General features: G+C 36.2%; 1 protein-coding gene across 1 annotated transcript in view; it reads left to right on the forward strand.

The window, feature by feature from the left end:
• VPS13D (vacuolar protein sorting 13 homolog D (S. cerevisiae)) overlaps window positions 1-15879 on the forward strand; it is a 109183-nt gene that overhangs the window by 19868 nt on the left and 73436 nt on the right. Inside the window, exons 21-33 of the mRNA XM_009325291.1 lie at window positions 737-1771; window positions 2708-2798; window positions 3342-3468; window positions 4367-4547; window positions 5558-5740; window positions 8381-8600; window positions 9080-9290; window positions 9421-9592; window positions 10971-11083; window positions 11616-11825; window positions 13846-14111; window positions 14288-14421; window positions 15364-15519. Coding sequence (XP_009323566.1) covers window positions 737-1771; window positions 2708-2798; window positions 3342-3468; window positions 4367-4547; window positions 5558-5740; window positions 8381-8600; window positions 9080-9290; window positions 9421-9592; window positions 10971-11083; window positions 11616-11825; window positions 13846-14111; window positions 14288-14421; window positions 15364-15519 — 3099 coding nt within the window. The remainder of the gene's footprint in view (window positions 1-736; window positions 1772-2707; window positions 2799-3341; window positions 3469-4366; window positions 4548-5557; window positions 5741-8380; window positions 8601-9079; window positions 9291-9420; window positions 9593-10970; window positions 11084-11615; window positions 11826-13845; window positions 14112-14287; window positions 14422-15363; window positions 15520-15879) is intronic.

The following is a 15879-nucleotide window of genomic DNA, read 5'->3' on the forward strand; positions in this document are numbered from 1 at the left end:
CTACATAGAAGACAGGTATTTTTCAGGCAAATACCTTCAGGTTTAACATGTTGGTAGTTTAGAAATCAAATCCTTACACATCTGGTTAGAAGAGACAGTCTTAAGTCATAATAACAATGACCAAAATTTAATCTTGTTTTGGGGCATTTTAGACATCTTTATGAATTAGTCTAACTTTTACTTACCCTGAACACCTGTCACAGAAGGAAAAATAAATGTGTCACTGTTCAAATATGTTTATTTGCAGTTCTAGTAGAAACTAAGAATTAAAATCCCATTATCTTGAAAAAACCTCTGCAGGAGCAGAGATTTTAAATAGAGGAAACAAACTTCTAAAGCTAAGGAGACAAGCAATGATGGCTAAGTAGAATGTTTTTTCCATATATTGCTGTATAATCTCAGCATGGTAAATTAAGGCTAGTTTGTGTGGTGAATTTTTTTTAACTAACTCTGTGTGGATGCTTTTTGCCTAGGAATACAAGGTATCCTATTCTAGGACCCTAGCCTGTATGTTTCCAGATTATGTCATCTTACAGAGCTAATACAGAAGAATTGTTTTACTTCGACTTTGCATTGTACCTTGTTCTGGATTATTTTTTTACTTGTGGACAAGCTGAAAATTTGTCTGGTTTCAAATTCCACAGTCTTTCCACTTGTGAGTTTTAAAATGTATGTACTGATTTTATTAATATAGGGAGCTCTAATGTGATGATTGTTTCTTTTTTCTACATTGTAGGTGGTGTTAGCAAAACATGTGTATGAACAAGTCCTGCAGACTCTGGATAATTTAATTTACAGTGAAGACTTGAACAAATTTCCAACCACTTCTGTATCTTCAACTTGTCATAGTTCTCCTTCAGCATCACTTCATAGTACAGGCACAGAATTCTCAAGTGAACGGAAGGAAAATGGCTTATTCAGCCATTCTAGTTTTAATTCTGTTCCAAACAAGTCATTAGCTATCAGGGAAACAAAGTCTTTTACTCAGATTCAAGCAAACTTTCATATCTCAGAGCTCCAGGTTCAGTTAAGTGGTGATCTTACACTTGGTGCACAAGGCCTTGTCAGCCTTAAGTTTCAGGATTTTGATGTTGAGTTCGCTAAAGATCATCCTCAGACTTTGTCTATTCAGATTGCCTTGCGTTCTCTGCTAATGGAAGATCTTCTGGAGAAAAACCCAGACTCTATGTATAAGAATCTCATGGTGTCCCGTGGAGCACCCAAGCCATCCAGTTTAGCACATAAGGAATATCTTTCACAGTCTTGTCCCTCGGTATCCAATGTAGAATATCCAGATATGCCACGTTCCCTGCCTTCCCATATGGAAGAAGCACCTAATGTCTTTCAGCTATACCAAAGACCAGTTTGTGCCTCCCGTAAGAAGCAAAAAGAAGATGCTGATTCTGAGTATCCTCTGACTCCACCTCCTTCTCCAACAGCAGACAGATCCAAGTTGCCCTGTGGAAAAAGTAACTTTGATGATTCATTAGTTCATATCAATATATTTCTAGTGGATAGGAAACATCCTGAATTTTCTTCTCACTATAACAAAATTAACCGTAGTGTAGATGTTGATTTTAATTGTCTAGATGTCTTAATAACTTTGCAAACTTGGGTAGTGATACTGGATTTCTTTGGGATTGGATCCACTGCTGATAACCATGCTATGAAGCTGCAACCTGAAGATACTCAGCAGACAATCAAATCAGAAATAAATACCTTGTCAGCTTCTCAAGCCCAAGAGCCTGTAAACACTAAGCTGGATCTGAAGGTATACTTGAGATGCAAAATAGTAATTGGATTGTCTGTCATAAAACGTCTGGTTTATAGAAACTTAAGGTGACATTTAAATCAAATGTTTTATATTCTAGTGGAGAATGCGCATAAATTCAGAAACAGTAGATTTAAAGCGTGCATAGATGTAGTTAAAAAAAAAGTGCAGAAGTTACAGAAAATCAAAACATTTGCAAAATGATTGGCTCCCTTGCTCTGTGACCCTCCTTAGACACGTGTATGCCACTTGAAGGGAGGCTGAAGTAGAATGCCCCATGTTCATCCAATGGAGCTCTCATGGGGAGAGTTTGACACCCACCCCCCAGCCCCATCCAGTCTGCTCTATGCCCAAGGGTCTAAGGAAAGTGCAAGTCTTGTGGGCAGTGTCTCTTGCCTCCCTGCGATAACACGGGGCACAGACTAAATGTCTGTGATCTCTTAAATGATAAGATTGCTTCAATATTAAAGACCTGACATACTGAAATTGGCACTGAAATTGTGCTGTTCTAGGTACTATGGAGTTTATTTAAAAAAAAACACCGATATACTTTTATAAATATATATACATATATGTCTATACATATATATGTATAAACATGGGTTGTTGTTTTTTGTTAAATTATGTGTATATATATAGACGTTGCCCAGAGGTCCTGCAGTCTTAAGTTAAAAATGACAAATCTTGAAAGAGAAAAGAACGAAGATAACAGTGCTAGGATTTGTTGATGACCTGATCATTCTAAGTTGCTTGGGAGACCTGTTAATGTGCAAACAAGGAAGTAAAAAGGTTGCTTTCCTCCAGTGTCTCCCAATCAGATAATTCTTGTTTGCCATTTATGTGTTACAGTGCAATTGTCTTGAAAAAAACCAAGACGACGTTCCAGCTATGAAGTCCTATTGTTTAATACCAACCTGTTCCTTTTTGTTTGACCAGGTTCATTCTTTATCGTTAGTACTGAATAAGACAACTAGTGAGCTTGCTAAAGCCAGTGTGTCAAAACTTGCAGCTCACTTGGAAGTGATTGGTGAGTAGATTGGAGGGCTCAGGATGTATGCAGTTTAAAATAAAAGGAGGTGTGCACTGGAGTTGTGATTTGAAATGCTTTTATTTTGCTGCTTATTGGGTTTTTTTGTGTGTTTTGTTTCCTGGGGAAGATGCACATTCTCTTCCCACTGCTGCTTTGCTTTTCCAGGCTTGATTTTAAATCCTCGCATCCCTCCCAGTTGTCAAACCCTTGATCACTTTTGCCGAGATTGGCTAGGATTTTAATACTTCACTTTCACAGAGCAGAACAATAGTGTATATTACTGTTTTAGAGAAGATATCTAAGTTTTCACAAATCAAAGTGGTGTGATCTCATTATGTATGTAAAGCATAGAGTTGTGTTTGGGTGAATACAGTCTTTGTAGCAGAAAGACGTGATTTTCTTTGAACGTGAGGTTTAATGTTTAATTGAATGTGATTTATTTAATTATTTGTAACAAGTTTATCCCACTAATAGAAACTTTAGGGTTTTAGTAACTTATCTGTGTTTGAGGATCCTAATTGTTTGCCTTTTGTTTTGCAGAGGGAGATTTAGCCCTCCAAGGAAGTATTGGAAGTCTGTCCTTGAGTGATCTTACAGCTCATGGAGAATTTTACAGAGAACGTTTCACTACGAGTGGTGAAGAGGCGCTCATTTTCCAAGTCTATAAGTATGAATTTAAACTTCTTGTTACTCGATATTGACACCCCACCCCCCAAAAAACCAAACCAAAACCCAAACAAACCCAAAAAACCAAACCCACAACTGTCAGGTCTGCATGATTCTGCTTTGGATGCTTGTGACTTAAATGAGACTTCGAACATTTTTGGTCATAAACTTAGGATTTTTAGCTTTTCTTTGTCCTGCAATGTACATGGCTTACCAGGAAAAACAGTTTTTTATTGCCCTCTAAATCTGTTCTTGAAAGTATTTAGGTGATAGTTTGTTCCTAGATAAAATAGTAGTTGTTTTTTAAAAGTTGGAAGAGCTTTTCAACTGATGAAATAGATTTTTCCACTGTTCCTTAATTCCTTAATTTTGGAATTAAGGGTTTGCTTTTATCATAGGGTACTCTTGAAGTTGTTCTGCTTTGTGTAAAGTAGTAGTTCTTATCCTGTGATGTTTCATGGTTTTCCACCCCCACCTCCACCCACTAGAATTAATCAGATTAGAAATTACCCAAGTAATATTATGGAATTAATTCCAAATGTAGTAGATTCAGAGTTGAATCTACATATTGTCGTGCAGTAGAGTACTTACCTTATAAGCCACTGTTCAGATGTATAAAATCGCCAAAGGTCTATCTGTTAGATGTAGAGATTAGAGGTACATTCCAGATAAAGAATTTTCCTGTTTGCTTAATTAAAACTCGGTAGCACTTAAATATATGTAATTTAGAAATAATTAATATAAAACCAGTTTTTCATATCTATAATTGAAATAGTTTTAATTTATATAGTATGAACATCAGTTAAATCCTCTGTTATTATTTTGAATGCAAAAAAATGAATAGCGCTATTTGTAAAATAGCTAAGATAGCTAAATTTTACTTTCAACCTTTATTGTAGATATGGGAGGCCAGATCCATTGCTACAGAGGGAGTGTGATATTCGTGTTACTCTACGAATGGCATCTGTTCAGTATGTGCATACTCAGCGTTTCCAGGCAGAGGTGGTGTCTTTCATCCAACATTTTACTCAGCTTCAGGATGTCTTGGGGCGGCAAAGAGCAGCAATTGAAGGACAAACAGTATGTCTCCTAGCCTACTTTTGGAAGTTGAAATGCAGTATAAAATTTACGTTAATGCATCAGCTCAGTGAGTTGAAATGGTGGGAGGTTTTAGAGTACTGGTGTTAGTGGAGATTGCTCATACTCCTCTTGTCGTTAAAAGACCTTATTTAGGACTATCCTGCTGCTATTGAAAGTGTAGAATACCAAATTTGCACATTACTTAAAACTTTGGCACCTGGATCCTGCTGTATGCACTGATACAGGTGTTTTCCTATCTTTGTGATGCTAGACAAAAGGGCTCAAGATTTTATCTTGCCTTTTTCTCCACTGTTCACCAGGTAGTTATAATACCTGAATAAGGAGAACCAAGTGAGAAATCCTTCTGTTCTACTCAGGTGTATATCTTTGATTGAGTATGATGGCTGGTAGACTGAGAAAATCAGATGCTGAACTTCTGCACAATAGAGTATATAAATAATCATGACAGTCGTAGCCTATTTTGTACAAAACCGAATGTGGGAGTGATGAATATAGGTAATAGCAACAGTCTTGTTTAAAAAGTCGCTTCTCATAATTGGAAGAAAGACCGTTAATACTTGCATATATTAAAATGCTTCATTGTGCATCAGTTAGGAAGTTAGAATCTGATTTTGAAACATCTGTTCTAAGTGATGGGGTTTTTTTCCTTTTGTAAATAATTTTTCTTAAGTAATCTTTTCTGTAAGTAGTGAGCTGAGTAGCGTCTGTTATGCCTCTTAGTTGGGTGGTGACAGTGTGCTTCACTCCTGACTGCTGCACCTGTTGCACAGTGTGTGCTGTTTGCATCCTAGTCCTTTTTTAACTAGCCTTTATTCTCTGCCTAAAACAAGATTTTGAGTTCTTTTGGGGGGGGGGGTTGGTATAAAATTTTATCACATCTTAATTTTGTAAATCAAGGAATAGTGTTCCTGAATTCAGTACTCATCAGCGTGAAATAATCACCCATTCCCTGTATTATTTTTTTTTAAATGAATTTTTGCTTTTCCCAGGTAAGAGATAAAGCACAGCGAGCTTCCCGAGTTCTTCTTGATATTGAGGCTGGTGCTCCTGTTCTGCTCATACCTGAAAGCTCAAAGTCTAACAGTCTTATTGTGGCTAATCTTGGAAAACTGAAAGTCAAGAACAGATTTCTGTTTGCGGGTATGCCGGGTACTTTTTCACTGAAGAACAAGGTAAGAACATTACTTCTTAATTTAGCAGCTTGTGTTTTTTCTAGTTCTTGTGCATTTTATTTCTATATCAAAATGGTAAATGATTCTTACATTTTACTTTATGTATACACTTTGTACTACTAGTAGCAAAACAGCCCATGGCAGTGTGCTAGGTAGTCTCCTGGATCTGGCCTGCCACTGATTGTACCCAGCTGCTCCATTCTGTGCCTGCACCTGGGCTTGCTTTCTGAGCCCTTCAGGGTAGAGGGGAGACTGTGCTGTGGAACTCACTAGAACTGGCCTTGTTAGGAAGCAGGACCCAGTTGGGTGCACACCTGAATGTGGGAGCATAACGGGCTTTCAGCTAACCCTGTTTAGTAGCTTCTTCAACTCTTCACCAAACAAAATGTCAACAGTGTGAGTAGCAGAAAATAGGGGTCTGTATTGGCTGAGACTTGCTGGAACACACTGGAGAACAGAATTGGTTTTAATTCTTTTTTTTTTTTTTCCTGCTCTTAAAGAAACTGAGTGTGTAGTTGCTTGCATTAGGTGAAACCTAATGAAAGGTTTCCAGTGAATGCTTGAACCCGAGGCTTAGGCGCAGAACAGGGAATAGTTGGTGTTGCTGTTGAGAGGTGCAGCCACAAAATTTGGGGTAAGGCAGGTCCATCTTGGATGGCTTTCTGTATCTAACCTATGCAACAAAATGGGTAGTTGTTCTGGGAACCCCCTAATCCCATTTTAAAGGGGGGCAGAAATTAGGTGGACTAAATTGCTACAGCAGTTTTGTGGCATGTCTGTTACCTCTATGTGATTTATATCTACCAACGTCTCTACTGTAAGGAAATATTGGACTGTAATATTGAGTTGTCTTCTGTATTCTAGTGTGCTGATGTATTTAAAGGTTTGTAAGTGGTAGATACCTAAATTAATGTTAGAAGTTAAAGGATGTGTGCATAGTAATTCTATTTCAACTTAAAAATACTGTGTTATGTAGCGCTATAGAAATTTGGGGGTTTGAAATAGGGTTGGGTGGGGTTTGGGGTGGGTTTTTTTGTTGTTTTTGTTTTGATTTTTTCTCTGTCCTATGTTTATTTTTGAGGATCTGATTTTACAAGGCAATGCATACAAGGATCCAGTTTTATTTGAGGTATTTCACATCTTTATAGTGGTGTTCAGGTGCTCCTCATTCATTTTTAAAAAAAGGAAATTTTCTTGTGGAATTTAGCACTTCAAAAGTTCCTTTGTATGTTAAAAATGATGTTTCTGTTCTAAAGACTGCTGAATTTTGTAAGAATTGGATTTAAATTTGTTGTGGTGTGCTCTTTATGCATGTCTGAGGAGCTATTAATTTGGATTTACTGCAAAAATTCATAGATTTATAGATGATGCGATGATTTTTCTTTGCATGTACTTTTCAGTCTTGTCTTTACATTATAAAGTTAAATGTTAATGTCTTCAAATTTTTAATCTTAAAATTCTTGATCATGGCTGCAATGAATTTTTCCAATGAATAACATTTGAAAACTACGTAAGGCAAGTAAGATTAATAATTAAACCAGAAAGGAACATTTATGAGTAAGGATTGTACAGTGACATCAGAAGCTGGATACAGAAAGAAGATGGGAAATGATAGTTACAATACTGCAGTCACGGGTAAAGTGACCAATCCCAGAGTAAGGGGCAAGTGGATCACTAAAGACAGATGATTGTTGTCTGCTAGAGCATGTGAAGCTGAGTAAAATTGAAACATGAGGTTAATAAATTTAAATCACAACAGACTAAGTGAACCCTGAAATTGGCTTTGGACTTTAAAGGTAGTGTGTAAACCTGTTTCGCCAGACACGTGTTTTTGGGAGAATGAATTCCTAATGTTGATGTGACTATTTTACTAGCAAACGATACCCTTTGCAGGTTTTTGATGCTAGACAGCATCATGAAGGTGGAAAAGCTTGTAACATTTCCACTGGGTATGTGGTAGAGGGGAAATGTCTGAAATGTTATACATCAATATAAATGAGCTTTTCTTTTGTCACCCGTGGGGATTTTAACAATGAGGGCAGGGATTTATTCTGTCTTCAACTTAGCTACTGCAAAAAAATTTTGGGGCACGTTTTGGTACGATGACTGAAGTATTTAAAGTGCATAAAATGATAACTTTGTGTGTAGAAGTGTTTGTTCACGTATTCTAATAAAATATTAAGTTTCTGACATCTTGCAGAAATAATGGCATATGTTGTTTTCATGACCTGAAGATGTTCTGCAAAACAGCTTTAAATATTTCACAATCTTTATTCTACAGAAATGCTTGATATCTTGACAGTCTTACCCCTCTATTTTGTTTTTAACTTCATTTACATGGGGGCTTTGTTTGGTTTTGTGCAAAACCCACTGATGTTGAATTAATTTCTCATTGAAAAGATTTCACAACTTTTTTTAAAATGTTGCTGAGTATTTTTTTTTAAAAGAAAATGTTTTAATCTGCTGTTACGGTTATAGGAAGAAAATTTGGCCATCTTTCTATGGTAAAAGATACTGGAATTCAAATAAAATATTTAGTTTTTTGAGAGGGGTTTGTTGCAGCTTGAACCTTGGTGTATTTGTTCCTTAGAATTTAAATTAAAAATCTATTGTTAATTACATAATTTCTTTCATTAGCAGGATTCAGTTCAATTTTCATCTCCTTTGGGAACCCCAAAACATATCATGAAGAAAACAACAAGTGCTGATGAATCAAAAGTGGTGATGGAAGGATTGTTCATGAAAAAATCATCAGGAACAAACATTTCTAGGCTGAAGAGTGAGCCTATGTTGAATACCTTGAGTAAGCAACAAAGCCAGCAATCAAAGCTACCTATCGCACCAAACCCTGACAGCCCAGGTATGTGATAAATAGTAGAAACCCCACCCGTATAGCTCTTCTTTTTCCTTGTAAAATAATGCAGTGCAGTTTTGCTTGTATCTTATGTGACACTGGAAAAGTAAGGCTCTGGGTCTAAAGATTGTAGATTTAAAAAGAAATGACTTAGTTTCGAGGTTCATTTTTGCAGCTTAAAGGATTAGGGAATTTTAGTTCAGTTTCTGGAAGAACAGTCCTGCAATTTGGGCATGTTTTGAGATGCATATTGCAGACATATAACGAGTATAGTTGGACTCTAAATTAAGAGTTTACATTTACCTGTGAATGAGCTTGGTATCTAGTAGTTACAGATATTGACGAGGGTGAATAAAAAAAATTAAAAAAAAAAAAATCAAAATAACTTCCAGGAGAAACTAGATTTCTTTTTAAAGTAAGTTGCATTAGTTTTGTACAGATGCTTTTTTTCCTTTCTTAATATGTTGTCTTCTGTGCACTTGCAGAGGATCACATCTGCCTCTTAGACTGCATTGTGGTTGATCTGCAGGACATGGACATATTTGCTGCGGAAAGATATCAGAGAGGGTATTCAAAGGCTGTGGAAGATACAAGTGCGGACTTGAGCTTTCCATCCTACTTTGTGAGGCAGACAGGAGGAAGCCTATTAACAGAACCTTTCAGACTGAAGTTACAAGTAGAGAGAAACTTAGACAAGTGAGTTTATCTAAACACTTAATGCTGTCAGCCTAAAGCCAGTGTTCTAGATGCCTTTTATTTTATCTTAAAAGTATTGCCTGCTGTGTTATAGCACCTTGAAATACCGAGGTTTTTTCTGTTGTTGTAGAGAGCTAAGTCATGCAGTTGCAGACATATCAATACATGGCAATCTGTCATCAGTCCATTGCTCTCTGGATTTGAATAAGTACAAACTGATACGTGGACTGCTGGAGAACAACCTTGGGGAGCCAATAGAAGAGTTCATGCGGCCTTATGATTTGCAGGATCCAAGAATTCATGTAAGAGGAACCATATGCAGTTGAAATTCTGTCTTGAAATGTCTGGGGGTTTTGCTGATTAGGCTAAATATCTGTTATTTTCTTGTAGTTTACCAGGTGGACTGGTAGATTTGAAAAAAAAAAACCCAGAAAATTTAGGTAGACAAACAGCGAAGGAACGTTTTTGTCTGTAGATACTCCTGTGAATTCAGGTTTGTCTCGGCAATACTGTTGTGCTTTCAGGTGTGGCTTGCTCTTATGATGGCTTCATGTTTCTGAGATTCTAATCTTTAGAAGAGACGTGTGAGAAACAGCCATCATTGTATTTGTTAGTTCAATTTAGGTCTGCTGAAATATATCAGTCGGGAAAAAAGTTAACAAATCTATGAAAAGTGTACTTTTTTTTTCTGAAGTATTTAAGCTGAGCTGCTATTGTGGTATATTATTGGTACATTAACAAGCTTTAAGATTTTTCTATTTGAATGGAGCTTTTTGGAGGGACATGAAGGTTATCCTGTAATCACTTGCAGGGTGATGATTCCTTTCCCATGGTGTCTATGACACTCCTAAAGACTTAGGAGATTATGGAATGTGTATTACTTTGTGTTAAAAGCCATCTTTTTGTTCTATAAATCTGAAAGAAGAATTTCAGTAATAAAAGCTGAGCCATTCTTTTTTTCTTTTTTTTTTTTTTCTTTTTTTTCTTTTGGAGCAGGTTCTCAAGTATCGCCTATTTGGCTGTTGTCAAATACTATCCTTTCAGGAAGAGTGTGGGCAGCATCTGGAAATAATCTATATTTATCCTTATTACTGGGAAGGGAAGTTGTTGAATAACATGTTTTCTCTTGATCTTGTGGGGCTTCTAAGCATTGTCTATGTTGCACGACTGTAATCTTTGCTTAAGAAGCAAATATGTGACCACAGTAGGGGGAAGAATTGCTAGGAAGCATCTAGGATTCTCTTTAAGATCTCAGGGAAGAATGAGTAAAGTTCTACTAATACAAGTATGCTCTTCATGTCAGGCTTTTCACCTAAAACTTTAAAAAAAAAGTTTCAGAAACTACAAATCTGATTTAATAATAACAGAAGGTACCTGAAACAGTTTGAAAGAATTGTTGGCTGTTTGGGGTTTTTTTTTGGAGGGATGACAATGGCAACATTTTGTTTAAGAACAAAGAAGCTATAGAACAGTAGTGTGAAAATGGTTAATAGACATTTTTCAAGTTGAAGGCTACACTGTTGTGAAATGTAACTTTTTTCCCCAGCAATGGTTAATGAAATTCTTTGAAGGAGGAAGACACTACAGCTGTTTGCATTTGTCTGAAATAACAAAATTTAATTCAGGAATGAAACTTATACAGATGATCTTAAAAAGAATGTTGGTGTTTTCCACTTTCAGACAGTTTTGAGTGGAGAAGTGTATACTTCTATGTCGTTCCTCATTGACATGGTTAATGTGAGTCTGGAACTGATGGATCCAAAAGGAAAAGACGGATGCAGCTCGTTAGCCAGGTATGAATTGTCTTTTGTTACTGAATACCTTATCCTAAATACTCTGCTCATCTGAGAGATGATAGGACAGGAATGAACACAATACATGAAATGATGGTTTAATAATGCAATGAAATAGAATTTCTTAATTAGAGTCCAAACTGAGAGTTTCAGCTGATCTGAAAGATGAAAGGGAATGACACTGTTCAAAAGATACCATCTGTGTATTTCAAGTTGTCCTTGAAATCACAGTTCAGTAATCAGTTGACTTGCCCAGGACAAATGGTACTCTAAATAAGAAAATGTTGAGAGGTAATCTTAAAAAAACAGATTTCTGCTATGTTGTTTTGGGGTTTTTTTAATCCAGAGGTTCTGTGTCAGTGGAAAATATTATTGCATACAGTACAGATCTACTTTCTATCTCTGACGTGAGATGTGTTTATAGTTGTTTTAGAAAACACATAAATGAAAGATAGCAGCAGTATACCATGCATACTTTTAAAAGAAGTGACTTCTAGAAACAAATGTATTGTTTTGCTTTTTATTCTCCTAGGTTTGATTTTAAGAAATCCAAGTTGCTTTTTGAAAGCTCTTCAAATGGAACAAAATCTGTAAATTTGGTTTCTCATTCTATGATGGCGTTTGACACACGTTATGCTGGACAGAAGTCTACTGCAGGCATGCCAAATGTGTTCAATTGCATCTTTCAGTCATCAAAGAATACTAGTAGTCCAGGAGCAATCCAGATTGAATTGCACTTCAGGTTGGTAATTCTGGGATTTGTTTGTTTGTTTGTTTTTAATAATGACATACTCGATCAGGATTGTCTTGGTTTTAGTACAGCTGTTACTAATGTAGATAAACTTGCTGGCATTGGATTTAAATCCAAAGGCGTTTTTGGGGTGGTTAGTGGTAGTTGATAGATTGAAATCTGCGGTTATTAGTTAACTGAAGGTTGTTGGATTTATTTTTTTTCCCCCCTCATTGCAATTAAAAAAAATTAGATTTGAATGTGTAATGTATCGGATGAAGTTCTGGCCTATTAAAATCAGTAGTGCTTAAAGCTTGATAAGTCTGGCCTATCACTTGTATGTTTGCATAAAACCATATTATAGAATTTTTAATATATGTTGCGCAAAAGCTGTTTTCCAGTAGGTGTCACACTTGCCTTTCTGAGAGAATCAAATAAATACAGAAATGGCACCTTTTTCAAAAAACAATCTCTACATTCTCTTCTGTATTCTATCCTACTCTGTTTGTTTTTCCTTATCCAAATCTCATGGAATGCTTAAAGGCATCACAGTGGATATTGGTTTTGTTCTAATTTAATACTGAAAACAGGAATATAAAGTATAATGTCAGTATTTACCTGTATCAGCATGGTGTTTTGTTGAGGGATGTTAACTAACAAAAAAGAGAGTGAAGTGAGATGACTAGAGATGTTGCTTTCGCTTTTAATTGGGCTCACTGACCAAACTCAGCTTTCTAACTCTTTTATCAGTATGATACCTCCTGAAGCAGCTGCAGGAGTTGAAAAAAAATCTGTGGACTATTTTAATCCAATAGAAAATCTTGAAGACACTTGTTCATAAAAAAAAAAAACAAACCAAACTTTAGGCAATTGACAGGAATTTGTTGTATAGATTTGCATAATGCATGATGGTTTTAAGTACTTAATAAGTTTCTGTTCAGAAAGACACCAAGATTTTGATTTGCATAAAACTAAAATGCCATGGGATTTACATGAAAACTTTTTTTTTTTTTTTTTGGTAACTCTTGATCCACTATCTGCCTAGATTGGAGGTTAGTTTGCACAGTACAGCCTAATCTGGTTTATGAGTGGTAGTTTCAGGAATTTTCTTCCCAACTGTTGTGCTTTTAAATTTTAGCCACATAAGCATGTGTTACGTTTTTACTGGTGAGAGCATCCTTGGCAGTAGATGTAAGCTTTTGCAGAGCTCAGTGATAGTGTTATACTGGCTCGTGCCTTTTGGAAATATCCTGGAGAGCCAGGGAGGGTTAAAGGCTTTTACTATTGGAAGCAGTGCAGGCAGGCTGCTTCTCACAAAGGAATTACAGTTCTTCAGAGATTTTATAGTTCAGACTGTGTTGAATATAAAATTGTTTCATGGTATTTAAGCACTTAGATTATTTTCCAGTTAGCGTGACCAAATATAATTGATATTCCAGATCATGAAGCCAAACACTTTTATCCCTCTTAGCCAGATATTCAAAATGTGATGCTAAAAGTTCAGTAAGGCTAGCATTTTTTCTGAATGACAAAGAAGCTTCCTGTGCTGCAAAATGCTGTCAGAGTGTGAGAGGAAACACATTGTATGTCTAATCTGAGGGATATGGAGCCAGGACTAAATTTCACATGCAGTACGTTAGGTTTGATACCGAACAGATGTAAAATAATAATAAAAAGATCAGTTTTAAAATTTGAGACTTTGCAAATTAGTATTGATAATGTAAATGTATTAAAGGAGCTTTTATAATCAATTTCTTGTTACATAGATTTTTTCAATTCATCTTTTGTATCATTACAGCTTAGAATTCATGCGGTTAAGATCTGTTGGGTTTCTGTGGGTACAGCAACTTGATGAATTTCAATCTGTTTAAATATATGTGTGTGTGTATTTTAAAGGCCAGACGCTGTAAACTAAGTGTATCCCTATAAAGTTCCATACAGTTCTTACTTGCTAGATACTGGTAGTTTTCCGTATCATTTTAAATATATGCAAGATGTAAAGTTCATACGTATGCTTCTCTCTTCTTAAAAGGTCTACTAAGGATTCCTCCAGTTTCACAGTTGTTCTGAACAATCTTCGTGTATTTCTAATATTTGACTGGTTGTTACTTGTTCATGACTTTTTATATACTCCTGGAGATACCAAAAAGCGAGAAAATCCCCTTTCTTCCCGGCAACGCACTTATAGCAGTGAAACAACTGTAGTTCCAAAAACAGTGAAAAGTGGAGTAGTTACAAAACGTTCATCGCTGCATGTGTCTACAGAAAAACAACTGGAAGTTAAGGTCAATGTGACAGGTAAATGTATTCTTCTCTGGTGCTTTTTTAGGAGCTTTTCTGATTAAAAGTCATGTGCTAGTGGGAAAAAAAGGTCCTTTAAAGGATGGAAAATCAAGAAACCTGCTACAAATGCTTAAAATACCTTAATGGTAGTTCCAATTGCCTTGTTTATTATGTCATTTTGTTTTGTTAAGGAACGGAATTTGTGGTCATTGAAGACATGTCTTGTTTCGATACCAATGCAATTATTTTGAAGGGGACTACTGTTCTCACTTACAAGCCCAAGTTATTAGATCGTCCTTTCTCTGGTAGTTTGTTTGGCATTGAGGTAAGAAGAAATAAATTTGCTTTTGTAAAACGTCTAAGATTAGAGGACCTTGTAAAGGTACTTTATAATAAATAAATATACAACAGCAGTAGTGCACAGATGATTTTTGAAGTTTGTTAGCTCCTCATCAAATGCTCTCATTCTACAGCAGTTTTAGAATGGTTTTATATTGTTTCTGTTAAGTCATTGAAACACTTGACTATAATCTCAAAATATTGCTGGTTCTAATCTAGCTTCCAACCGTAAACCAGCAAATTAATTGAAAGCTGAGGAGTGACTGGGTAAACAGAAGCCCACGTGGTCAGCAGAGGCCTGCAAGCTGTAATCATAACTGACTTGAGGTGAACAAGCAGTATCATGCCATTGGGATATGCCAGTAGGGATCTTTTGCGAGTAGGAGTTTTGAGTGTGCAAAGTGATCCTTGCATCCTGTTCAGCAGAGTAGGACCACAGCTGGAGTGCTGTGGCCAGTCTTGGGGAAACAGAGCTGAAGAAGCTCTGAACAGTTGAGAGGAGAGCAACAAGAACACTCAGAATTGAGGGGTACGTAATATGTTGGGAAAGTTTAAAAGCATTTGCTCAGAAGAAGAGGCTGTGCAGAGATGTGGTAAATCCTAAATGGTTATTGTAGACCAAAGAACAAAGCGTTTTCTGTATCTGTGATAGGAGGAGTAGTGGAGTTAAGCTTAGCAGTAAAGGGAATATTTGGTTGCATATCAGATTCTCTTTTCCTGAACTTACAGCCTAGCTGGGCACTGGAATAAATTGTCTGGAAAGATATTGGAATCTCTGCTGTCTTAAAGTCTACAAAGGAATTGTCTGTGGAGAACAGTTTGGCTGTAGTTCATGTTTTGTGATAGAGAGTCAGTCTTTGATTTCGAGGTTCTTGCCAGGCCTGCTCTCTCAGTTCCTAATTTTTTAAAAAATATTTTTAATTTTTAGGTTTTTTCATGCCGGTTAGGAAATGAGCAAGAGACCGCACTGTCAATTATTGATCCAGTACAAATTCAGATGGAACTTGTTGGGAATGCTTCCTACCCAAGTGGTTCAGGACTGTTGGATGCTTTCAATAGTGAGGATTTTCCTCCTATTCTAGAGGTAATATTAAAGGCCTGAATAAAAATATATGCAATAGAGACTACTAGATCATGATCTTACACAGATTTTTTTATGCCCAAGGATTCAATAGAATACTTTCCAGTGTATAAGAAAAGAATAAGATAAATTTTTCCTGAAGTGGAAAAAGCAAAGAAACAAGCACGCAGAAAGTTCTCTTAGTGGTAACGAAGGAGTGGTTTCTGGGATGTATTATAGAGATTAATAGTGGGGGAAAAATGTGGGCTGGTAATGTAGACATGTTAGATAGTTACTAATAACGGAACAAAAATGGTTTATTTTCTGTATCTCATTATTAGCGTTTATTAGAGAAGAAATCTATTTAGAGGCTTCTTTTTTTCA

The sequence above is a fragment of the Pygoscelis adeliae genome, unplaced genomic scaffold, assembly GCF_000699105.1.
Source record: "Pygoscelis adeliae isolate BGI_AS28 unplaced genomic scaffold, ASM69910v1 Scaffold36, whole genome shotgun sequence".
NCBI lineage: Eukaryota > Metazoa > Chordata > Aves > Sphenisciformes > Spheniscidae > Pygoscelis > Pygoscelis adeliae.